The sequence below is a fragment of the Bubalus kerabau genome, chromosome X (genome assembly GCF_029407905.1).
Source record: "Bubalus kerabau isolate K-KA32 ecotype Philippines breed swamp buffalo chromosome X, PCC_UOA_SB_1v2, whole genome shotgun sequence".
Classification (NCBI taxonomy): Eukaryota; Metazoa; Chordata; class Mammalia; order Artiodactyla; family Bovidae; genus Bubalus; species Bubalus kerabau.
In genome coordinates, this window is record NC_073647.1 from 136,604,078 (window position 1) to 136,629,739 (window position 25,662).

Here is a 25,662-nt window from a genome sequence, read left to right on the forward strand (position 1 = left end):
TGTGTTTTACAAATACCCAGACTGTGGCTTTCAAAACTTTAAAACAGCAAAGAACTATGATTTATATGATCCATACATTTGTATTCTGAAGCACAATGAACCTTATCAAAAGTAGTAACATTACAAAATACTTAACACCTCCCTCATCTCTTTACCTATCTACTTTAAATCATCTTTCACTAGATATTTCTCCTATGGAGAAAGGGGAAAAGATACATATTTTGTTAAAATGAACTGCAGGTAAACTCCCTTACTACTTAAAACTGTAGGAACACATAGGTATTGTTCCTTCCACCCCTACTACTCTGCACTAGTTAGGAGCATGATTGCTCTGTTCCAACACAAAGGGAACAAAGTGCCCTGGCCTCCCTCCTTAGATGTGGGAGGAGCTGCAGGACTTGGCCCTTGAAGGGGCACTGGCCTCAGCCATAGCTGGATCCTGCATCGCAACTCTCAGCCCTGCTCTCTCCACCTGATCTCTCAGAGCCTCATCATAGAGGTCTCGGAAGGAACTAGGGACCGTATCATGGATCTTGGCCAGAAACTCTAGCACTTTCATCTTACTGGTCTCAGCACAAGCTCTTGGGCCCCACAGGAACTCATAGTGCGGAGGATGACTATTGGGCACCTGGAGGTACTTCAGGTACTTCTTCTGCACCAGCTCTTTGGTGATGAGCCTTCTGGGCTCCCCAAAGATCAGGTGCTTCCTCCCAGCATAGATCCCCAACACAGTGAGGAATTCCCAGACCTCCTCCTCGGTGGCCCGGTTCCCCTTCATGAAGATGAACCCCAGGAGCGCCATGAGGAGACCGTACTTGGGCAGCCCCTTCTCATCACTCGGACCTTCGTCACCCCCAAGGCTGAGCTTGCTGATGAGGACATAGATGTTCCTGCTGTGGTCGACTTCCTTCAGCTCCAGGCCAAACACCAGCTCCATGCGCTCAGAGGCTCTCCTGAGGATCTCAGGGAAGTGCTGCCTGTACTTCCTGTTGATGACTGTCCGCAGGGTGTTCTGCATGATGGGCTCCTTCTTGCCATACTTCTCCAGCTGGAACTCCACCAGCATGCTGGCCTTCCTGGTCAGAGGATCATTGCGAATGCTTTGAGTGGCCAGGGCTGCCTGGGAGGCACCTGTACTTTCTTGATCTGGGCCCTGGGCTCCTTCATCAGATCCTGCGCAGGAAGCCCCTGCATCAGGAGAGCTAGTGGCCAAGGCTCCCTGAAGCTTCTGGCTTTCGCCAGCAGCAGGGGAGCTCGGGGGAGAACCCTGAGGGCCAGAAGAGGGGGAGGAGGGGCCCTCCTCTTCTGCGGCTGCAGCAGCACTGGTCTGGGCCTCCTGGGGACACTGAGTGTACCTCCAGACCTGGTGGCGTTTCACACGGGCATGGTACTTATTGTTGTGCCCCCGAGGCATGACGACACAGGTCTCGGACTGCAGGTTGGTGTGCAGGCAGGAAGGCCGGCACCAAGGGCACCTAGAGTAAGGACAAGAAGATTCCGTGAGCACCTTCACCCGGGAACGTCCTCCCCAGCTTGAACCAAGGCTGCCTCTGAGGGGTCTTTCAGGCCAGTGCTCTAGGACCCACAGGGCTCCCGTTCTCCTGGTGAGCCTATCCCCTAAGACCCCTGAGGAGGATATGAGAGTGAGCACTGGGGCACAGCCAGACAGGCCTGCCTGGGTGTTAGAGGGGGGCCTGTTGGGGCTGGCAGGGGAGGCAGGTTCTCTCAGTTCACATTTAGAATCAGGATGAAAATTGGGACAAGACTCCCCCATATCCGAACCCCAGCCCCGCCACTCCGCACACACCCTGTTTCCTCTCCTGCTCTGAAGTTGACACTGCCTCCTTTCTTGTCACCCCAGAGGAAGAGAGGAGGGAGTGCTCAGCCCTCCACCAAAGGGTCCCGGGATCTGCCCTTCTGCTGTCTGGTGGCTGCACCTTTACAATCACTCTCTAACTTCCCCACTCAGGCCGCAGCCCCCCTTCCCTCTGTTTGGCCGGGAGGAAATGCTGAGCACAGGGGAGGGTCCTGAGTGGTCCATGTGATGGAAAGGATGGTCGTCACCCTGACTCCTCCCAAGCCCTGACATCCCCCCTCTGCTGACTGGCTGCCAGCTCCTCGGACCGTGGTCCCCTCCTCGCTGTGTCCCGTGTCCTCAATCACAGTAAGGGAGCCCCTCATTCCTTAGAGCTGCCCGGGTGCTGCCCGGATGGTCCGCGTTAGAGTCACAGTGGGTGGGGTGTTATGTGTAGCCACCGTTCTGGGGCGTGGAGGCCCTCAGTCCCCCCGAATGTCCCACCTTCACTCCACAGGGCTCGTGGCTCTCACTCTATTGAGCAGAGCAAGAGTCCAGCAGAGCCTGACTGAGGCATTCTTCCCTGACACCCACTAGGGGCTAGCGAATGGTCTTGGGGCCTAAGAACTAGACTGGATCCTCTGGTCTGAGAGCAGGGGCAGGGTGTCCTGAGGTTGTGCGGTCCCCTCTTTTTGGTCGGAAAAGGGGTTGGGGGTGTGGAGATGTGTCCCCACACTAGTAACTCACATCACCTCCAACTTTGACAACTGATGAAACTTGGGACTCCTCTGTCTGGTCACCATCCACAGTAGCTCTCAAAGATAACGGCACTCTCAAAGACTGCGTCGCACTCCAACGTGTTTAGGAATATGTCACTTCCTGTCATGCGCATCTGGGCTCCAGGAGGACACCAGGGGCAGGGCCTGGGTGGGTGGGGTTCCAGGGGAGTTTGCTGCAGCACTGGCATGGGAGTTTTCCTTGACTCTTAGGAGGTCCTGGGACGTCACTGTGATGAGCTCAGTCAACTGGCCTCACTCCTTGCCTCTCACTTCTGTCAGCAACCCCGGCAGAGAGTATTTAGGAGCCCGAGCCTACAAGCCTTCGTGGAGCTCTGGAGACTGACAGTGAGTGCTCTCTGGGGCCCCTTCTTCTGTGCTGAGTGATGCTCTCTGGTCTTTGTGTCTTCCCTTGACCGCTGTAGGTGCTGGGCTAAGGCCCATCTGCTGACCTGAGGACAAAGCCTCACATGGAAGACATCAAATCCCCAGACTCCTGGTGAGAAGTGCATGTACATCTCCTCTGGACCCTTCTGCCTGAGGCTTCATGGAAATGGCTGAAGCAGGTAAGACGAGCTGAAAGTGAAGGATGGGAGACTGTCTTCTGTGGTGTGGAACCCCTCACATCTCACTCAGGATCTTCATATTGACTGCTGGCAGGGCCTGGAAATCCTTCCCTTTCTGGAATGAATCCACCCCTGTCCCTAACCATGCCCCACACCATCCCAGCAGAGTAAGTGAAGGGGCTCCTTAGCCTGACAGTTCTCACTATGGGCTCTTAGTCGACTGCAGGGGCTTTGCTGGAAAGTTCTGAGGTGAATTTCTGTCCTTTGGTTCAATTTTTGGGGTACTAAGTTTTCTCTTTTAGTCCCTGCATGATAGTCTATTAAGGTGATCACTTTAAAGGGCCAGTTGTCATCCACTAACAAAGTTTGTGCTGGTTATTTCATGACCTCTGGGCCATGCTGCCACATCCAACTCAAATTTGTTCCCCATGGTCTTGGAATGGGAACTCTGAGATGCTACCTCAGATTCCTTCAGTGAGGCTGTAGCGATTCATGGCCCCAGGGCACAGTGGAAGAATCAAGGGCTGCAATTTTAAGCCTTTTCCAGCTGATCATGTTGTCTTCTTCCCTTGTAGGCTGCACACCCCTTGTCAGTCTCTTAGGACTCCCTCACCTTGACACTCATAGGGTCAAGTTCATTAGAGACTTATTTTGCCTCGGGGATTATGTAGTTTTGTGCTTTTGCTTCTGTTAATAGTTGTCTTTATTCCTTGTATAAGTTTTCCATGGTTTATTCTAGGTACAGGAAACAGCAGCCCATGTTTGATTGTGGTCTCAGCTGGTCTGACTGGAGTAGATCTGTAAAGGAGTTAAGGAACATGGACAGTCTTACAATAGGTGCTCCTCATGAATACACATAACATACTATTCTGTTTGAGGCTTCTTTGTCCTAAGGCTGTCAGGAAATTCTTCTCATTGCCTCTATGTGGATTCTATACATTGTTCTGAGGTTTCTTTGTAGGTACATTTTTTTGGTATGGTTGCTTTTATTTGTGATGGATTTTCTATTACATGATCTAAGTAACTGTTGATTCTTCCAGGCCAGACTCTTGGTTTTGCTATGGTGATCTATTTTATATGAGATGGCTGAAGTTATTTATATGTTTGAATACTTTCTGTGCATGTTTCCTAATATTTTTAATTCGAGGATAAATTCCTACGTTATCTTTTGTTCTTCATTGTTCCTGTCTCTTATTCATTTGGCATTGTTGTATATAACTCTGTACTGGCTATGTGTTCTTGTCCAGATTGTTTCTACATTTTAAATCAGTAGAGCGTTTATGAAAAATTTTAATTGGAGGAGAATTGCTTTATAGTGTGTTAGTTTCTGTTGTACAACAGTATGAAGCAGCTCTAAGTATACTTATATCCCCCGCCATGAGCATCCCTCAGGCCACCCCCATCTCAGTCCTCCAGGTTGTCATGGAACAGCAGTCTGAGCTCCCTCTGTTGTAGAGCACCTCCCCACTAGCTCTCTCTTATACACATGGTAGTGCATATATGTCATAGCCACTCTCAGTTTGTCCCTCTCTCTCCATCCCTTGCTGTGTCCACGTCTTTTCTCTACATGTGTCTCTATTCCTACCCTGCAAATAGATTCATCAGTGCCATTTTCTAGATTTCATATAAATGTGTTAATACACAATACTTTTTGTTCTCTTTCTGACTTACTTCACTCCGTGAAACAGACTCTAGGGGCATCCACCTCACTGCCACTGACTTGTTTGTTACTTTTATGGTTGAGTAATATTCCATTGTATATATCTACCACAACTTCTGTATCTATTCATCTGTCAGTGGAAGTTCAGGTGGTTGCTTCCATGTCCTAGCTATTGTAAATAGTGCTGCAATAAACAGTGCAGTCCGTGAATCTTTTCACGCATGGCTTTCTCAGTGTGTATGCCCAGTAGTGGGATTGCTGAGTCATTGGGTAGTTTTATTTCTAGTTTTTAAAGGACTCTCCATACTGTTCTCCATAGTGGCTATATCAATTTACATTCCCCTTCAAAGTGCAAGAGGGTTCTCTTTTCTCCATGCCACTTTAGCACTGATTGTTTCTAGATTTTTTTATGATAGCCTTTCTGGCAAGTGTGAGATGATGCATCATTGTAGCTTTGGTTTGCATTTCTTTCATAATGAGTGGTGAACATCTTGTCTTGTGAGCCTCTGTATTTTTCTAAAGAACAGATTTAGGATTACAGAAAATTTAGCAGATAGTGTACAGAGTTCCTATAGAGCCAGTCTCTTCCTCCACTTAGCATCTTCTCTTATTAACATCTTGGATTGGTTCAACTGACACAAGTTCATTTGTTAAAACTGAGCAGCTAATGTCAACATGGTGTTATTACCTATTGTCCATTGCTTACAATATATTTTACTTTTGTTGTTTTGCAGTTCCGTGTTGTTGCTTTTGTTCAGTTGCTCAGTCATCTCTGACTGTGACCCCATGATCCGTAGCACGCCAGGCTCCCTATTCTTCACAAACTCTTGGAGTTGGCTCAGACTCATGTCCATCCAGTCAGTGATGCCAAGCAACCATCTCATCCTCTGCTGCCTCCTTTTCTTTTTCCATTCAGTCTTTACCAACATCAGGGTCTTGACCAATGAGTCAGCTCTTCCCATCAGGTGGCCAAAAGTTTGGAGCTTCAACTTCAGCATCAGATATTCCCATGAATATTCAGCATTGATTCCCTTCAGAAATGACTGGTTTGGTCCCCTTTCTGTCCAGAGGACTCTCAAGAGTCTTCTCCAGCACCACAATTCAACAGCATCGATTTTTCAGCTCTCAGCCTTCTTTACGGTCCAGCACTCACATCCACACATGATCCCTGGGAAAATCATAGCTTTGACTAGACACACCTCTTTTACTAATGTGGTGTCTCTGCTTTCTGTTATGTGATCTACATTTGTCATAGTTTCTCTTGCAAGGAAACAGCGTCTTTTAATTTCATGGCATCTTTTAATTTGGGGCTTCCCTCGTAGCTCAGTTGGTAAAGAATCTGCCTGCAGTGCAGGAGATGTGGTGTCAATTCCTGGGTCAGGTAGATCCCCTGGAGAAGGAAATGGCAACCCACTTCAGTATTCATGCCTAGAGAATCTCATGGACAGAGGAGGTTGGGAGGCTACAGCCCATGGGGTCACAAAAGTCAGACAGGACTTAGTCACTAAACCACCACCACCATCGTTGTGGCTGCATCCACCATCCACAGTGATTTTGGAGAAGAAAATTAAATCTTCCATTGTTTCTACTTTTTCCTCATCTGTTTGCCATGAAGTGTTGGGACCAGATGCCATGATCTTAGTTTCTTAAATGTTGAGTTTTAAGCCAGCTTTTTCATTCTTTTCTTTCACTCTCATTAAGAGTCTCTTTAGTTCCACTTCACTTTCTGCCATAAGGGTGGTATCATATGCATATCTGAAGGTATTGATATTTCTGCCAGCAATTTGATTCCAGCTTGTGTTCATCCATCCGGGAATTTTCATGATGTACTGTGCATATAACTTAAATAATCAGGGTGACAATATGCAGCCTTAATGTACCCATGTCCCAATTTTGAACCTGTCTGTAGTTCCTTGTCCACTTCTAACTGTTGCTTCTTGACCTGTATACCAGTTTTTCAGAAGGCAGGTAAGGTGCTCTGGTATTCCCATCTCTTTAATAATTCTGCAGTTTCCTGTGATACACACAGGCAAAGGCTTTTACATAATCAAACAAGTAGAAGTTTTTCTGGAGTTCTCTTGCTTTGCCTATGACCCAATGGAGATTACCAATGTGATATCTGAGTCCTCTGCCTTTCCTGAATCCAGCTTGTATGTATTGATGTTCTCTTATCAGATACTTTTGCAGCATAGCTTGAAGGATTTTGAGCATCCCTTGCTTGCATGTGAAATGAGCGCAATTATATGATACTTTGAACATTCGTTGGCATTGCACTTTTTGGGATTGGAATGAAAGCTTACCTTTTCCAGTCCTGTGTCCTCTGCTGAGTGGTCAAAATTTGCTGGCATATTGAGTACAGTACTTTAACAACATCATCATTTAGGGTTTGAAATAGCTCAGCTGAAATTCCATCACCTCCACTAGCTTTGTTCTTGGGAATGCTTCCTAAGGCCCACTTGACTTCACACTCCTCGATGTCTGGCTCTAAGTGAGTAATCACAACATCACTGTTATCTGGATCATAAAGACCTTTGTTGAACAGTTCTTCTGTATATCCTTGCCACCTCTTCTTAAAATCTTTTGCTTCTGTTCTGTCCCTATAGTTTCTGTCCTTTATTGTGCCCATCTTTGCATGAAATGTTCCTGTGGTATCTCTAATTTTCATGAAAAGAACTCTAGTCTTTCCCATTCTATTTTTCCTCTCTATTTCTTTGCATTGTTCACTTGAAAATGCTTTCTTATTACCCCTTGCTGTTCTTTGGAAATCTGCATTCAGATTGGTACACCTTTCCTTTGCCTTTTGCTTCCCTTTGTTCTCAGGTATTTGTAAGGCCTCCTCAGATGACCATTTAGCCTTTTTCATTTCTTTTTCTTGTGGATGGTTTTGGTTACTACCTCCTATACCTTGTTCTGAACCTTCATCTTTAGTTTTTCAGGCAGTCCTCCTACCAGATCATATCCCTTGAAACTATTCCTCACCTCCACTGTATAACCATAAGGAACTTGATTTAGGTCATATATGAATGGCCTAGTGATTTTCTCTACTTTCTTCAACGTAAGTCTGTATTTTGCAGTAAGGGGCTTATGATCTGAGCCAGAGTGAGCTCCGGGTCATATTTATGCAGACTATGTAGAGCTTTTCCATCTTCAGCTGCAAGTTATTTCTTTACTTCCTACTATTCCATTCCAGTCCCCTATTATGAAAAGGACATTTTTGGGGGATGTTGGTTCTAGGCTGTGATGTACATCTTCATAGCACCACTGGACTCTAGCTTCTTTGGCATCAGTGGTTGGCGCATAGACTTGGATTACTGTGATGCTAAATGCTTTGCCCTGGAAATGAACCAAGATCATTCTGTCCTTGTGGACACTGCACCCAGTACCTGCAGTTCGCACTGTTTTTTTGACTATGAGACTGGTCCATTTCTTCTAATGGATTTTTGCCCACAGATACAATGGTAATCTCAATTAAATTCACCCATTCCTGTCCATGTTAGTTGTCTGATTTCTAAAATGTTGACGGTCCCTCTTGCCATCTCCTGCTTGACCAATTTCCATTGATTCATGGACCTAACATTCAAGGTTCCTATGTATTACTGTTCTTTACAGCATCGGACTTTACGTTTACCAGCAGACACATCCACAACGAAGTGTCGTTTTGACTTTGGGCAAGTCTCTTCATTCTTTCTGGAGCTATTTCTGGGTACTTCCCCAGTAGCATATTAGACACCTACTGACCTGAGGGGCTCAGGTATCTCCCCCTGGTATGATCTTCTGGTATCATATCTTTTTGCCTTTTCATGATGTTCATGGGGTTCTCGAGGCAAGGAGACTGAAGTGGTTTGCTATTCTCCTCTCCAGTGGACCGCATTTTGTTAGAACTCTCCACCATGACCCATCCACCTTGGGTGGCCCTACAAAGCCTGGCCTGTAGCTTTTGAGTTACCCAGAGGTGTGATGCACGTGATCATTTAGGTTAGCTTAGTGTGATTGTAGTTTTCGTTCTAGAGAATAGGGCATTGGAGTTCTTCTGTCTGCCCTCTGAAGAATGAGTTTAAGAGGCTTGTGGAAGCTTGCTGATGGGAGGGACTGGCTATGAGGAAACCTGGCTCTTGCTCTATTGGGTGGGTAATGCTCAGTAAATAAAATTAGAAAAGCATAAAGAAATATGTAATTATATCAATATGAGTAAAATCCTTAATGACATTCGTAGCCATTAGTTTGTTATTGAATACCTCATTAAGATTTTGAACACAGAGAGAAATATGTGAGATGAAGCTAATATGGAGGAAGATGATACTTCCCTCTGCCCTTCTAGGTTTTTGTGGGTGGTCGAAGAATTAAACTGATGTGAGACAGATTAATAGGATAAAATAAAAGTATAATAATACACAGACATGAGAGAGACCCAGGAAAACTGAATAGCTCATCAACATGGCCAAAGCCCAGAGCCAAAGAGAAAAGAAAATTTTAATGGTAGTTCTTTGGGACTTGAAAGGGTAGGAAGACAGTTCACATGGAGATGGGAAAGGGAATGTTGGTAAACGAATGTTTTCTGTGCCAGACAGAGACCCCGGGCCACAGAGTGGACTCTCATCTCTAGGCCCTGCCAAGATTTCGCCACCACACCTTGCCCATAATCTTGGCAGCTATCTCTGGTCATAGTTCTCTTCAGGGAACAGGACCTTTGCCTAAGTTCTTTCAGGCAGTTAGGCCAGAGGTCAAGTTCCTTTCTGAGTCTTTTGGCCTTGATTGTTTTCAGTTAGAATAATCTGTGTATCAAAAGAGACATTTTGAGATGGCATGTTTTGCTCCCCCATACTAACTAGGAAAGTAAAAACAATTACAGTAAAGAAGAGAAATTTAAAAAGTTATTAATCTTAGTTTCCTTTGTATGGCATGTACATTTTGAAAGATACATGTTAACATATAAAAACACTGTGTGAAATAACAGCCTATGAAGGAAAAATCTGATTTACTTTGCATTGTTCTTTGGAACATCAAGGAATGTTTAAATAAAAGTACATTTACACTCACTGTTTAGAGTCAATGGCAACAAATATTTCTTGCAGTATGTTGCTTTACAATGTTATGTTAGCTTCTATTCCATGCTAAAAATAATCAGACATACATATACATATATCCTCTCACCTTGGATTTCCCTAGCATTGAGGACATCCCAGTGAATTAAGGAGAGTTCCCTGTGCTATACAGTACATTCCCAAGAGTTGTCTATTTTATACATAGTATCAATAGTGTGTATCTGTCAATCCCAATATTCTAATTCTTCCCACCCTAACCCTTTCCCCCTTGGTACCATACATTAGTTCTCTATATCACTGTCTTTATTTCTGCTTTGCAAATAGGGTCACCTGTGCCATTCTTCTCGATCCCACATATATACGTTAATTTTCAATCTTTGTTTTTCCCTTTCTGACTTCCATCTCTGTATAACACTCTCTAGGTCCATCCACCTCTCAAACAATGACACAATTTTGTTCATTTTTATGAGTGAGTAATATTCCACTGGGTTACCCTGGTGGGTCAATGGTAAATAATCCGCCTGCCAATGCAGGAACCATGATTTCAATTTCTGGGTCAGGAAGATTCCCTGAAGAAGGAAATGGCAACACACCCCAGTATTTTTACCTGGGAAATCCCAAGGACAGAGGATTCTGGTGAGCTACAGTCCTTGGGGTCTAAGAATCACATACAACTTAGCGACAAAATAACAAGAATAATATTCCATCGCATATACCTTCCACAGTTTCTTTATATTTGCATCTGTTGATGTACATCTACATTTCTTCCATGTGCTGGTTGTTGTAAACAGTCCTGCAGTGAACATTAGAGTGCTTGTCTCTTTTTTAATTATGGGTCTGTGGTCTCTGTGGCAGAGTTAATGATGACCCGTAAGAAGGCTTATGCCAAGGAGAACCTCTAGGACTGCTTCTGCCAGTGCCCCCATCCCTGTGGTGAGCCCCAGCTGACCCATGCCTCCACAGGAGACTGTTGAACACTTGGAGGTAGGATTACATTACTCCTGTGGAGTAATGCTCCTTTTCTCTGTGTCTTGGTGCATGTGAGACTTTGTTTGTGCCCTCCAAGAGTGGTGTGTCAGTTTCCCTTACTTGTCTGGCAGTCCTATGATCAAATCTCACTGCCCTTCAAGGTCAGATGACCAGGGAATTCCAAGTCCCTTTGTCAGAACCGCAGGCTGGGTTGCTTGATGTGAGGTGCAGAGCTTTCACAATCGTGGGAGAACTTCTTTGGTATTTTTGTTCTCCAGTTACGTACTCAGTGGGTATGGGATTTGAATTCATTGTGATTGTACCCCTCCTATTATGTTGTTGCGACTTCCACTTTTTCTTTGAACGTGGGGTATCATTTTCGGTGTGTTCCAGCGTCCTCCTGTTGATAGTTGTTCAACAGCTAGTTGCAGTTATGGTGCAGGAGGAGACAAACAGACATCCTCCTACACCACCGTCTTGAAACAGTAGCCTCTGAAATACAGTTTGGAGTAATGAGAGGACAGGAGAACTGGAGGACACTAGGTCTGCCTCAGGCTGGGAGGAGTGGAACAGTGTGGCCTCTCGACAGATGCAGACCAAATGTCTATTTCCAGCTCTGTCACAAGTTGTGAACTTGAGAATATTACCAAATTCATAATCTGCAAAGTGAGTCTTCTAAACCCTATTTTGTAGAACTATTGTAATATATGTGATATTTATAAAGCTCTTGCAAATAATGGATTTCAAAGAATGACATTTATTCCTCTGATAATGACCACAGAGCATAGTTTGTGAATTTTTTTTTTTAGTTGCATGAGATATCAGAAATATGTGGCACTTTCAGAATGAACACAGTTCTGCTTCGTAAAACTAAATAAAATTTCCCCATTTGTAAATATGCCATTTGAATGTAGAGGAATCTCCCCTGTCTGGATGCTACTCAGAACTTCTAGAATTTGTGTCAAGGACAAAGATCTTCCCTTCCAGTTGCCTTTTCATCCATACCACCACCCCCCGTTTTCATTAATTTCACCAGCACCAAAAGTGTAGCCTTCATTTGAAGTTCCCCAAATTATGTTTAAAATAGGTGGTAGAACATTTCTGTAACATAGTGGCCTCTGACCCCAGTGTGGAGACTGCTGTTACAGTGGGTATTAGCTATCTCAGTTCAAGGAAATACCACCCTTCTTTCTGGCAAACACCCTGGAGGCAGTGGGGTTAAATCCCCAGTTTGTGCACTGTGTTTCCCTATACTGGGGCAGGAGCACAGAACCCATTTTATTCCTGTCTCAGGTGGAGATTCTCTCTGTTTTACCCACAGTCTCAAAGTAAAAATCAAGGGTAATCTTCTATTTCGTTCTTCAGGTTCTCAACTTAAACCCCCCATTTCAGGGTCACCCCCCGCCCTCAATTCACTCAGCCTCATTTAGCCTAGCAACCCATCTAACTTCAAATTACCTCCTCAAGGGAACTGCAGTGTTCCAAAGTGCCCACATTCATCGCCTCAAAGCATTTACTTTTGAATGCTCTAATCTGTAACCTCCTCTCCTTCCCATCCCTTGTTTCAACTTGTCACATGTTCAGGTCTCAAAGGGTACCTCACCATCTGCTTGATATGGCAGCAACTTATAGACACTTAACTTCTATGGACAGTGGCTCAGGCTTCTTTTTATTACCATCCCCAGTTCTGCCATGGAGGATTCCAAGGAGTAGATACTCAATTAGTGGTTGGAAATACGAGTGACAATGATAAAGTTTTCTACTTTATTACTAATTAATTTCTCACACAATGTTGAATAAACTCAGGAAATACTTTTACTAAAAAGGAGTATTAAAAGAATTTAACAAAACCAAAAACTTACCAACTTTACTTTTTTTTTTCTTTTTTACTTGACCTAAGTTATTTTACCACAGAGTGTCTTCAAATTTGCATGAAAATCCCTCTTCCATTGCTGTGTTTTTTTGTTCTAGATCACACAGCAATCAAAAGTTTCTAAATTTGCATTATAAAATATAAAAACTTTAACTGGAACCTGATAAACAGTAATAAATATGTGATCCATATCTTGACCAGGGGAATGCTGATTTCCTGTTTTTGTCCTAGCAAAGAGAAAGAATTCATTAGAGAAACAGAGCAGTTTTAAGTAGCAGTTTTATGAAGCAGAGCAAAATTACAGTCCTGAGAAAGCTGTAATGAAAGCAGGCTGTCTGGAAACCAGAAGCGGTCCTGCCATGTGGTAGGGTCATATGTGTCCTGTGTCATTTGACTGACAAGTTGATGGACAGCTTTAGGTTATATAACTTTTCTCCTAATGTGCAGGCAGTTACCCATAAGTACCCAAGCAAAATCCATGGAGTGGGAGGGAAAACAGAAACCACAGTGCTATTTTTTTATAAACATGGCATCATGAACCCTTTGTTACATTAGTCACCGTTTAGGTCTTGGTGCACCTGTGACGCCCCGTGCTGGCACTTTGTCTTGCTTGGTCCTGACCTGGCTGGAAACCTAGTGGTGGTCATTGGCCAGAACAGGGAGCCTCTCTGGGTGTGCTCTGACCAACAGTGTTCAGGTGGGGAAGAGGAAGACAAAGCATCCCTGGATGCTAACCTGGCTCAAGTATTATACTCCCAATTAGATTCTGAGCAGGGAACAGCCATCGTTCCCATGGGAAATGGTTGGGAGTTTGTCATGTGATAGCTGTCTCCCAGCTGAGTGCAGAATCTGTATATAGTTGTCCTTTCTGCCTGAGAGAGTGTCTGAGCAAGGATGATATAAATGTCCTTCTGGGTTAATTCAAAAGTCATAGATATCTAAACTTGTCTAGATATTTTTGGGGGTCATCTGAGAATTTTCCCTAATCTTGTTTTATCCAACTGAAATCCTGCATGGAGAGGGGAACTCGGATTCTTATGGAAGCCTGGTGGGCCCTATGACTTCCTGAGGTGGGTAGAGTTTAAGGAGTTCTGGAGCCCCAGGTTAGAGGGCAAAGCATTGGTGATGGGGAGTGGGAGCAGTGGTGTTCAATGCTGAGTATAGTGAAGAAGAGGTCTACGGTCCAAGAGGCTCCTTCTTTTGCCCAGAAAGAGATCCTGTGAACAGGCCTCAGTGGCGGGCTGATGGTTAGTATCATCGGGAGAAGGGGAAGGGCTTTTGTAGACAAATTAAGCATTGCAAAGCCAGCAGAGTCTACCTGGCAAGTCCTTCAAAGTTCAGAGTTTTTCCTAAAGGCAAGGAAGACTTGGACAAAAGAGACCTCGCTGGAATCCTAAGGGCAAGTCTTCAGCAATGGACAGTTACCCATCTGAAAAGGACATGATGAATGCTCATAAGGGGCTTCAGGTGTCACTGAATTCCCTTATGGACTATTCATGGCTGTGGCATCCCTCACCTGTGATCTTGCTGGGCAGAATGTGGTTCAGTTCTTGCCCCAGGGGCCGTTGTGGCTTCCCTGAGTATTGTTTTTTAAGAAATTATTTATGCCAAATATCAAAATGAATCCGCCACAGGCATACATGTGTTCCAATATTGTAAAGTTTAAAAATAAAATAAAATAAAAGTAAAAATAATTGGTAAAAAAATAAAAAAAAGAAATTATTTATGTATTTAATTTTGGTTGTGCTGGCTCTTCATTGCTGCATGTGTGTTCTCTAGTTTTGAGGAGCAGGGGCTACCCTTCATTGGGGAGCACTGGCTTCTCATTGTGGTGGCTTCTCTTATTGTGGAGCACAGGCTCTCGGACGCATGGGCTTCACTAGTTGCAGCAAGAAATGGTAAAGTGGAAGAAGTGTTAAGAGATTGCTGTTGTTATTCAGTCTCTAAGTCATGTCTGACTCATTGTGGCCCCATGGATTGTAGCCCTCCAGGATCCCTGTCCATGGGATTTTCTGGGCAGGAGTACTGGAGTGGGTTGCCATTCCCTTCTCCAGGGGAACTTCCCAATCCAGGGATCGAACCTCGGTCTCCTGCCATTTCAGGTAGATTCTTTACCATCTGAGGCACCAGGGCAGCCATATTTTGGAAGGTAGCCAGAAAATTTTTAGCTGAATATCTTTTCTTTTCTTTCTTTGTCCATTTTCACCCTATCCTGTAGACACCCTCGGCTTGAATTTTATAAACACAAATGGAGGCTTTCATGGCATACAGTGTCTAGATTTGGACACCCAAAGGCAAAGATATTGGGAGTCTAGGTGCAGAGAAATGCAGAAGAACGTGACTTTCATTCTAGTCCTATAAGCCAGTTTAACAGGTCATAGTATAAAATTTTCAAAGGGGTGGCATGGAGACCTCCTCTAGCTGAAACCTATCACATCAGGTTTTGACTCAAATCCACATGGCCAGGACTCTGACCCTCAAAAATCCAGTTTGGGACTTGAACCATGGTCTTTTAATTAGAATCACTCACCTGGTAGCTGGACTTAGGGCAGCTCAGGTTGTTTGTGTCTCAGCACAGAAGGAATTCAGCAAGAGGCAAATTGTTAGGCAAGAAATAGATTAATTTATATAGGATGCTTGTAAGAGATGCAAGCAGGCAGGTGACAGAGCTCTGCTTGGAGGATAAAGTGGAATACATTCTATAGTCAATGGAAAGTGGAGGACTAGGAAAGACTGCCTTCTTTGAGTAGAGGTCAGGCTTACATCACTCCCTCCCAATTCATTTGCAGCAGGAGACTGTCTGACTTTATGAGGTCAAACTTGGATTACTGTAGAACTTCTGCAAATGGATAGAAGGGTCGTGACATTCCTCTTTTACCTAAAGGCCTGGGGAACTCTCATGTATTATTTATGGCTTTATATTTAAACATAAATTTAAACAAACCTGCCTTTTTCCACTGCATTCTGATACCTTTCTTGAACAATGTTAACTTACAATGGTCTACCAATGGTTCCTAGGTTTCTCTACCTCTATTCCCCTCCTAGACTTCTAGATCTACCAGTCTGTTTGTCTGTTGTTAAGCCTTCATTCATGTCTGACTCTTTGCAACCCCATGAACTGCAACACTCCAGGCTCTCTGTCCATGGGATTCTCCAGGCAGGAATACTGGAATGGGTAGCCACTTCCTCCTCCAGGAGATGTTCCAGAACAGGGATCAAAACTTCATCTCCTGCATTGCAGGTGGATTCTTTTCCACAGGGTCACCTGGGACAGCAACCTGTATGCTATGCTATTCTATCCCTGTCGTATGGAGGCATGCTCCCCCAGCCCAGAGCTGTCGTTTCTCATGGTGGGAGCCTTCTAAATGAAGGTCTCCACCTTGGACTCTTGTCTGGAATTTAGTGAGCAATTTTCTTCCCAACAGGTGGAAGGGGAAGTCATACATGTGCAGAAACATTAAAGGAAAACATTTCTAGCAAGGACTTGAGGGGAGGGGCACGCCACTTGGATTCGGGCCTTCCTTCAATTCCCTTTATCATGGAAGATTGGAAGGACAAAGGCCCAGGGAAATCAGTCTGCACAGAGTAGCTGACCCACATATGAAAAAACTGTCTTCCCTGCCACATCAAGGGTTACCTGAAGCTCCTCTGGGGAAATTACCAGGTGTCCTCTGGGAACTGCTGGGAGGTCTTGAAGCTCCTGTCTCTTTACCTGAGGACATGTGCTCAGAGTAAGGCCCACAACTCTCTGAGACTCAATATAAGAAAGCAGAGGTTGCCTAACGTACCACATTTACCTGTGGTGTCTCAGGACAGAAAGCTGTGACTGGAAATTGAGGCCTTCTGATGGCTGGCTGTACCTGTCCTCAGTCAGGCTCCAAGGAAGACCTGTATTTCCTCCCTCTCTTCACTATTACTGTCCTCTCTCCAGGTCCTCACACTGACTTCCCATCTCCTAACGAGACCTGTCCCCTCATGCTACAGCCTTAAATTTCCTGAGACCACCTCGGAGGATGTGAGGGCTGCCAACTTGTGGTCACTCATGGCTGACCCTAGGGGAGGGATTCTATAAAAGTGGTATAGTGTGAGTGGTTCCTTTAGTCCTCATGGTCTTCTACTTGACTCTTGGCATGACCTGGAATTCCTCCTGAGGTTGACCTCTGAGCCCCAGCGCCTCACCTCGTGTGGGGTGCATCATGCCCACATTCCCAAATTTGCCAGTGCGAGGTGTAGAGGAGCAGGGCTGTGTTATAGGTGCAGTCCCTTTATCCTCATGTGGAGTCACTAGTTTCCACTCTTTACTGAAGTGAGGCTTCTCCCAGTAGACCAAGGCTCTCACCTCCCTGAGACCACTCCAGCGGAAAGAGAAGCACTTCAGCCAGAAAGCTTTCTCCTGGGTCTCATAGGGCTGACATCAGGGGTAGGCCTCCACAGTCTCCCCTGTTCTGGGCTGAGTGGTCCTCTTGCTCCTTGTTCAGGGACCTCATCCTCACTCCTGACCAGACCCAGACTGCAGCCTCCACTCACCTGAGGCTGTGCTCCTCAGAACAAAGGCGTTACTTTCTTTGAAGTTCTGGATTGGAAGACAGGATGAACCAGATGTGTGCAAAGCTACTGGGGCCTTCTGAGGAGGAGAACATTCTAGGGCTCCACTTTCTTCTGGAGTCAGTGGTCCCCTAGTCTTAGATCAGGTTTCTTACCTTGACTTCCGGTAGCATATGTGAATCCACCCTCTCTACTGGCTGAATCAGCTGGCCTGTGGCCAAAGCTTTCGCCTTCTTGAGACAACAGAAGGGGAGGTGAGAGAGCTACTCCCTGGCCAGCCTTCCCTGTTCCTCCGTGCCATCCCCCTTGCTATGGGGGGGTCCACTCATCACCACCCAGTGTCCTCACCGTAAATCCTATGAAAGCCTCTTAGGATTTTCTACTTGGGCAGAATTGGAGCTGCTGCCCCAAGACCAAAGCACTCAACTCCCTGAGAACCCCTCCACCCTTGCCCTGCAGGAAAAGAAGGCACACCTCAGACAGACTGCTCTCCCCATTACCACACAAGGCACGAAGCAGGATATAGTTTGTGGGACCTCCAGTGTTCTAAAATCTTCCCCTTGATAACTGTCAGAGGCTGAGATGCTTCCATCCATTGACCTGAGGACACACCGCTTAAGCTAAGGCTTTTTGTCCCCAAGAATCAGGAAGGATAAATGAGGGCATATTGATCTTTTCAGGGTATCTAACATTGCATGTGTTCATGACCACATTGTCCCTGAGTAGTTTTGTCTTCTTTCATACCATTCATTTATCAGCATTTTTTAAACTTTATTCGAAAACAGTTCCTTGGGACAGGGCCCCGTGTATCCAACCAGACACATTTTTTGGAGTGTTTAGAGGAAAAATGAATGAAAAGACATGATGTCTGGCTTAGGCTGAGAGAAGTGGCACATTGTGGGCTCTGCACTAATCCAGATCGGGGGACTAGTCCTAGGAAGGTCACTTCATCAGTTTGTGAACTTGAGAAATTTGCAAGTTATCCATCCATAAATGGAGTCTGCTAAATCTGATCCTGCATGAATGCTGGAATGCATGTTCCCCATATAAAGCAGTGGTATACTGATTAAGTATTGGTTTGTAATAAGTGGAAGTTATGCTTACTATGAACCCCTCAAATACCACTGTCCCATCTGAGTTTATTTTTAATCCAGGAGAGAGCAGAGAGTATGCAGTGAATTAAGACAAAAGAAACAAATATTCTTAAATGAGCTAAATAAGTCAAAGTATTCTTTATTTTTACTAAAAGAAAGTTTCAAAGAAATAAGGTAAACCACAACTTAAAGACTTTTTACTCTATTCTTTTCTCCATTTTCTTTTTGATTCTCAATAGTTTCTGTGGTCTTCCTTCAGATTAGCATGAAAATCACTCTTGCAGTGCTATGTTACCTACTTTCAGATCATAAAGACCACATAGATGGCTCCTTAATTTCTTTAACATCTACCAAAACTGAACCTTTAAAACAGCAATGAATATAACAGCACTATCATTACCAAATTAATACTGTGAGGAAAAACAACCTCTTAGAAGTAAAAATATTTGAAAGAAACAAAACAAAACAAATAATATGTAGAAGTTACTTGTGTGAAACAGAAAGAGAAATATGATTGAAAGAAATGTGATGTAACCCCCACTACCATGCACTCTTTAGAAGCTTGACTACTCTTCAAGAAAAATTCTCCTCTAATGTCATGTTATCTTGTTTGCATTGTGAACAATATATTCAGTATTTTCAGTGTGTTTTATAAATACCCAAACTTTTAAAACATTAAAACAGCTGAAAACTATGATTTATATGATTCATACATTTGAATTCTGAAGCACAATAAACCTTATCAAAAGTAAGAACATTTGAAAATACTAAACACCTCCTTCACCTCTTTACCTTTCTAATTTAAATCATCGTTCATTAGGTATTTCTCATATGAATACAAGAAAACAGATATATATTTTGTTAAAACAAACTAGACCTAAACTCGCTTACCATTTAAAACTGCAAGATATGGGTTTTGTTCCCTCCACCCCTACTACTTTGCACTATTTAGCAGCTTGACTGCTCTCTTCCAACACAAAGGGAACAAAGTGCCCTTCCCCCCTCTCTAGATGTGGGAGGAGCTGCAGGACTTGGCCCTGGAAGGGGCACTGGCCTCAGCCATGGTGGGAGCCCTGGCCACACCTCTCTGCCCTGCTCTCTCCGCCTTATCTCTCAGAGCCTCGTCATATAGGTCTGGGAAAGAACTAGGGACCCTACCGTGGAACTTGGCTAGAACCTCCAGTACCTTCATCTTACTGGTCTCAGCACAAGCTCTGGGGCCCCACAGGAACTCGTAGCATGGAGGATCACTACTGGGCACCCGGCAGTAGTTCAGGTACTCCTTCTGCACCAGATCTTTGGTGATGAGCCTTCTGGGCTCCCCAAAGATCCAGTGCCTCCTCCCAACATAGATCCCCAACATACTGAGGAATTCCCAGACCTCCTCCTCGGTGGCACGGTTACCATTCATGAAGATGACCCCCAGGAGCACCATGAGGAGACCGGACTTGGGCAGCCCCCCATCATCACTCGAACAATCGTTTGCCCTGAGGTTGAGCTTGCTGATGTTCCTGCTACGGTCGACTTCCTTCATCTCCAGGCCAAAGACCAGCTCCACGCGCTCACGGGCTGTACTGAGGATCTCAGAGAAGTGCTGCCTGTACTTCCTGCTGACGATTTTCATCAGGGCGCTCTGCGTGATGGGCTCCTTCTTGGTGTACTTCTCCAGCAGGAACTCCACGAGTATCCTGGCCTTCCTGGCCAGAGGATCTTTGCGAGTGCTCTGAGTGGCAGAGGCTTCCTGGGAGGCACCTGCACTTTCCTCCTCGGGGCCCTGGGCACCTTCATCAGATCCTGCACATGAAGGCCCTGCATCAGGAGAGCTAGGGACCATGGCTCCCTGAAGCTGCTGGTGATCGCCAGCAGGAGGGGAGCTCGGGAGAGAACCTTGAGGGGCAGAAGATGGGGAGGAGGGGTACTCCTCCTTTGGGGCTTCAGCAGCACTGGCCTGGGCCTCCTGAGTGTCCCCCCAGACCTGGTGGCGTTTCCCGCGGGCATGGGACTTGCTCTTGTGCCTCCGAGGCATGGTGACAGCAGATAAGGTGCCACAGGTGGGAGTGCGGGCAGGAAAGCAGGCAGGAAGGCACCTGGAGGAGGGACAAGGACATGCTGTGAGAACCTTCAGCGAGGAGAGTCCTCCCTGGCTTGAATGGAAGCCTCTCTGAGGGGTCCTTGAGGCCAGTGCTCTAGGACCCACAGGGCTCCTGTTCTCCTGGTCAGCCTGTCTTCTGAACCCGCTGAGTAGCAATGGAGAGTGAGCCCTGGGGCGCAGCAGACAGTCCTGCCTGGGCGTTAAAAGGGGGACCAGTGGGGGCTGGCAGGTGAGGCAGGTCCTCTCAGCTGACATTCCGAGTCAGGATGTAAATCCGTGCGAGACACCCCCATATCCAACGCCCCCTCTCCCACACCCAGCCTGTTCCCTCTCCTGTCTGAAATGGACACTGTCAGCTTCCCAGTCACCCCAGACGAGAGGAGGGCATACTCAGACCCCCACTGAAGGGTCCCAGGACTTTCCCTTCTGGTGTTTCATGGCTGCCCCTTCAAAACCAAGCTCAAAGCTCCCCTCTCAGACCGCCGCCCCCCTTCCCAATGTTTGGCCGGGAGGAAGCGCTGACCAGAAGGGAGGATCCCGAGTTGCCCGTTTGTCGGGGAGGATGGTCCTCATCCTGACTCTTCCCGAACCCTGACATCCTCCCTCTACTAACCAGCTGCCAGCCTCTCAGAACAAAGTTGCCTCTTCTCCGAGTCTCCCACGTCCGAGGTTGCAGTGAGCGAGCCCCTCAGCCTTTAGAGCTGCCCGGCGGCTGCCCGGATGATCCACAGCCAAATTGCGGTGAGTCGGGGGTTACACATGGCTGCCGTTCTGGTGTATGGAGACCCTCAGTCCCCCTGAGGGTCCCTCCTTCACTCCACAGGGCTCGTGGCTCTCCCTCTGCTGAGCAGAGCTGGGGTCCAGCAGAGCCTGACCGAAGCATTCTTTCCCGAGACCCCCTAGGGGTTAGTGGATGGTCTTGGGGCCTAAGAGCTAGCCTGGATGCTCTGGTCTGAGCGCAGGGGTAGGGTGGCCGGAGGCTGTGCAGCCCCCTCTTTGCAGAGGGAAAAGGGATTCGGGGTACAGAGACGTGTCCCTGCATTCGTAACTCACGTCACCTCCCATCTCAACACCCAATGACACTTGGGACTGCTCCCTCTGGCCACCGTCAATGGCAGTTCTCAGAGATAGCGGCACTATCAAGCATGGCGTCACTCCTCCAGCATGCTTAGAAGGACGTCACTTCCTGTCATGCGCATCTAGGCTCCAGGAGGACAGCAGGGGTGGGACCTGGACAGGCGGGGTTCCGAGGGAGCTTCTCACAGGATTGATAGGTGGACTTTCCCTTGACTCTTAAGGGGTCCTGGGACGTCCCTGTCCTGAACTGACAGCTGGCTCACTCCATGCATCTCACTTGTGTCAGCACCCCCAGTGGGAAGAATTGGGGAGCCCAAGCCTAACAGCCTTCCTGGCGCCCATGAGACCAAAAGCGGGGGCTCTCTTGGGCTCCCTCTTCTGTAGTAAGCGATGCTCTGTCGTTCTCCATGCCTTCCCTTAACCCCTGTAGATGCTGGGCTACGTCCCATCTGCTGACCTGAGGCCAAGGCCTCATGAAGTTATGAACCCCCGAGTCTCCTGGTATGAAGTGCACATTTATCTCATGTCGCCATTTCTACCCGAGGCTTCCTGGAAATGGCTGCTACAGGTAAGATGAGCTGAGAGGGAAGGATGGGAGACTGTCTTCTGTGGTGTGGAACCCCTCACATCTCACTCAGAAACTTCATTCATATTAACTGCTGACAGGGCCTGGAAATCCTTCCCTGTCTGGTATAAGTCCACCCCTGTCCCCAACCATGCTCATACAATTCCAGAAGGGTAAGTGAAGAGGCTCCTTAGCCTGACAGTTCTCACTGTGGGCTGTCAGTCGACTGCAGGGTCATTGCTCAAAAGTTCTGAGATGAAGTTCTGTCGTTTTGTACAATTACTGTGATACTAACTTTTCTCTTTTAGTCTCTGGGTGATAGTCTATTAAGGTGATCATTTAAAAGGGCCAGTTCTCATCCACTAGCATTCCCTGGTGGTGCAGACAGTAAAGAATCCGCCTGCGGTGTGGGAGACCTGGGTTCAATCCGTGGGTTGGGAAGACCCCCTGGAGGAGGGCACAGCAACCCACTCTAGTATTCTTTCCTGGAGTTTGCCCTTGGACAGAGGAGCCTGGTGGGCTACAGTCCGTGGGGTTGCAAAGAGTCAGACACAACTGAGTGACTAAGCACACACACAACAAACTTTGTGCTGCTTATTTCATGATCTGGGCCATACTGCCATATCCAAGCCAAACTTTGGTGCCCCATGGTCCTGGCATGGGGCCTCGGAGATGCTGCCTCAGATTCCTTCAGTGAAGCAGTGGAGATTCATGATCCCAGGGCAGAGTGGAAGAATGCAGGGCTCAAGTTTAAAGCCTTTTGCAGCTCATCCTGTTGTCTGCTTCCCTTGCAACCTGCACGTCTGTGTCAGTCTCTTTAAGTACTCCCCCACCTGGGCACACATAGGGTCAAGTTCAGTGGAGACTTACTGTCCATCAGGGATTATTTAATTTTATATTTTCACTTTTGTTAATAGTTTTCTTCATTCCTTCCTTAAGATTTCCGTGGTTACTTCTGGGTACAAAAAGCAGCAGACCGTGTTTCATTGTGGTCTCAGCTACTCTGATTGTGGTACTAAATCTGTAAAGGAGTTACATAAAATTGACAGTCTTACAATATCTGTTCCTCATGAGTATACATAACATACTATACTGTTTGAGCCTTCTTTTTCCTAAGACTCTCAGGAAATTCTTCTCGTTGCCTCCATGAAGACTGTATACATTTTTCTAAAGTTTCTTTGTAGGTAAATTTTTTTCTATGGTTGCTTCTGTTTATGGTGTATTTTCTGTTACTGGGTGTAAGTAATTCTTGATACTTCCAGACCAACTAGATGATTTTGCTGCCGTGATCTTTTTTTTATTCCAGATTTTTGAAGTCTCTTATATGTTTGAATATTTCCTGTCCTGTTTTCTAAGATTTTTAATTTGAGAATCAGATTGTTACTGTGATCTTTTGCTTTTCATTACTTCTGACTTTTATTCATTTGGCATTGTTGTATATAACTCTAGTGGCTCCAGACTTTTTTTCAAGTTTTGAAATTCATAGATTTTCAAACAATTATTTTTAATTAGAAGACAAGTAAATGGTGTGTCAGGTTCTCTTGTATGAAGCAGCTATATACATATATCTCCTCCCTCATGAAGCTCCCTCCCACCCCCGACCTCACCCCTCTAGGTTGTCACAGAGCTGATTCCTTGTGTCACCCAGCAACTTCCCCCTCATGCCTGTTGTCCACATGGTAGTGAATATTTGTCCACGCCACTCTCTCAATTCGTCTCACTGTCTGCTTCCCCCGATGTGTCCACATGCCCGTTCTCTACGTCTGTGTCTCCATTCTTGCCCTGCAAATAGATTTATAACTACCCTTTTGTGACCATTCTTTCTCATTCTCTTATTAGTATATTTTGCAGATAGAAGTTTTTAATATTAACAAGGTTCAGCTTATTATTTTCTTTCATGGACTGTGCTTTTGGTGTGGTGCCTAAAATCTCATTACCAAACTCATGTTTTGCCCCCGTGTTATCTTCTAGATTTTCTTGCCTATTGCATATGGCATGTAGAATCCTAGTCCCTGCCCAGCGATCAAACCTCTTCCCCCAGCAGTGGAAGTGTTGATTCTTAAACACTGGACTGCCAGGGATGTCCCTGCAATTTTTTTGAAATTGTGTGTTTTTGATTTAGGTCTGTGATTCCCTTTGAGTTAATTATTTTGAAAGGTTTAGAGTTTGTATGTGGATTCATTATTCTTAGATATGGATGTCTAGTTATCCCAAGGCTGTAAGTTTAAAAGACTGTCCTTTTCCATTGAATCACCTTTGTGCCTTTGTTAAAGGTCGGTTGAGTGTTTGGGATGTCTGTTTCTAGATTTTCTGTTCTGTGCCATTGATCTGTCTATTATTCTGTTAATAGCATACAGTCTTGAGTATTGTAGCTTTAAAGTAAGTTTTGAAATCCAGTAATATCAATTCTCTGACTTTGACCTTTAATATTGACTTCAGTGGGTATTATGGATCATTTCATTTTTGACATAAAATTTAAATTGTTGGCTGCTATCTACAAGCTATCTTGCTGGAATTTTAAACAGAATTGCATTAAGTATCTAGGTTAAGTTGGCAATAAGTGACATCTCAACAATATAGCATCTCCCTATCTATGAACATGGCGTGTCTATTTATATAGATCTTCTTTAATTTTTTTCAGTGCAGTTTATGAGTTTTACTCATGTAAATCTTATACATATTTTTTAAAGAATTATTTCTAATATATTTTGGTGCTAATGTAAATGGTGTTAGGCTTTTAATTGCAAGTTCCATCTCTTTATTGGAAAAAAATTGACTATTATGCATTAACCTTATTAATATATTAATTATATAGTAGTTATATATTGATAATATATTAGCCCTATTAACATACACTCCTGGCTTATTAATGCCAGGTGTTTTCTTGTTGTTGATGATTATAATTCCATTTTTCCCTTCCAAATATCTGTATCTTTTGCTTCCTTCCCTTATCTCATTGCATTGGCTAGAACTTTCAGTACAGTGTTGAATAGGCATGGTGAGAAGGGATATCCTCGCCTTGTTCCTCACCTTAGTGTGACAGCATCTGTCTTCTCACTATAGAATATGATGTTTTACCTGTATTTCTTTTTAGATGTTGCATATGAAGCTGAGGAAATGCCTGTCTGTATCTAGTTTGCTGAGAATTTTTATGATGAATGAGTGTTGGATTTTATCAGATGATTTTTTTCCCTTCATCTGTTGATCTGATCTTGTGATTATCTTCCTTAGACTATTGTTATTATGGTGTATGATTGCTGATTTTCAAATGTTGCACATCTGAAATGCATCCTACTTAGATGTAGTATGTAATTCCTTCTATGGATTGTTAGGTTTCTTTTCTTATATTTGGTTGGGGATTTTGCTTCTGTGTTCATGAGAGGTATTTGTGCTCAATTTTTTTCTCTGAATTTCTTCATCTGATTTTGATATTCGAGTGTAATACTCACCTTCCAGAAAAGGAATTAGGAGGTAGTCCTTTTGCTTCTATTTTCTTGGAGAGATTGTAGAGAATTGTTATCATTTCTTCCTTAAATTTTTGTTAGAATTCATCAGTGGAAACATCTGGGTCTGTTACTGTCTGTATTGGAAGCTTATTATTTATAGAT

General features: G+C 45.1%; 1 protein-coding gene across 1 annotated transcript; it reads right to left on the reverse strand.

Moving 5' to 3' along the window:
• Window positions 1-373: 373 nt before the first annotated feature.
• On the reverse strand, window positions 374-20,346 carry LOC129640195 (uncharacterized). The gene is made up of 5 exons (XM_055565417.1): window positions 19,336-20,346; window positions 17,382-17,459; window positions 17,209-17,254; window positions 2,891-3,023; window positions 374-1,475 (listed from the first exon to the last, which is right to left on the reverse strand). The coding sequence occupies exons 1-5, from the start codon at window positions 20,344-20,346 to the stop codon at window positions 374-376; spliced, it is 2,370 nt and encodes a 789-aa protein (XP_055421392.1).
• Window positions 20,347-25,662: the final 5,316 nt, after the last annotated feature.

Bases quoted from the DNA above. Each gene is read 5' to 3' on its own strand.
- LOC129640195 (XM_055565417.1), bottom strand. From the start codon at position 20,346: ATGCCTCGGAGGCACAAGAGCAAGTCCCATGCCCGCGGGAAACGCCAC. The intron at 3,024-17,208 runs GTGAGTGGAGGC...CTTTGTCCTCAG, and splicing joins TCTGAGGAGCACAGCCTCAG to GTCAGCAGATGGGCCTTAGC. The intron at 1,476-2,890 runs GTAGGCTCGGGC...TCCTTACTCTAG, and splicing joins CCAGAGCTCCACGAAGGCTT to GTGCCCTTGGTGCCGGCCTT.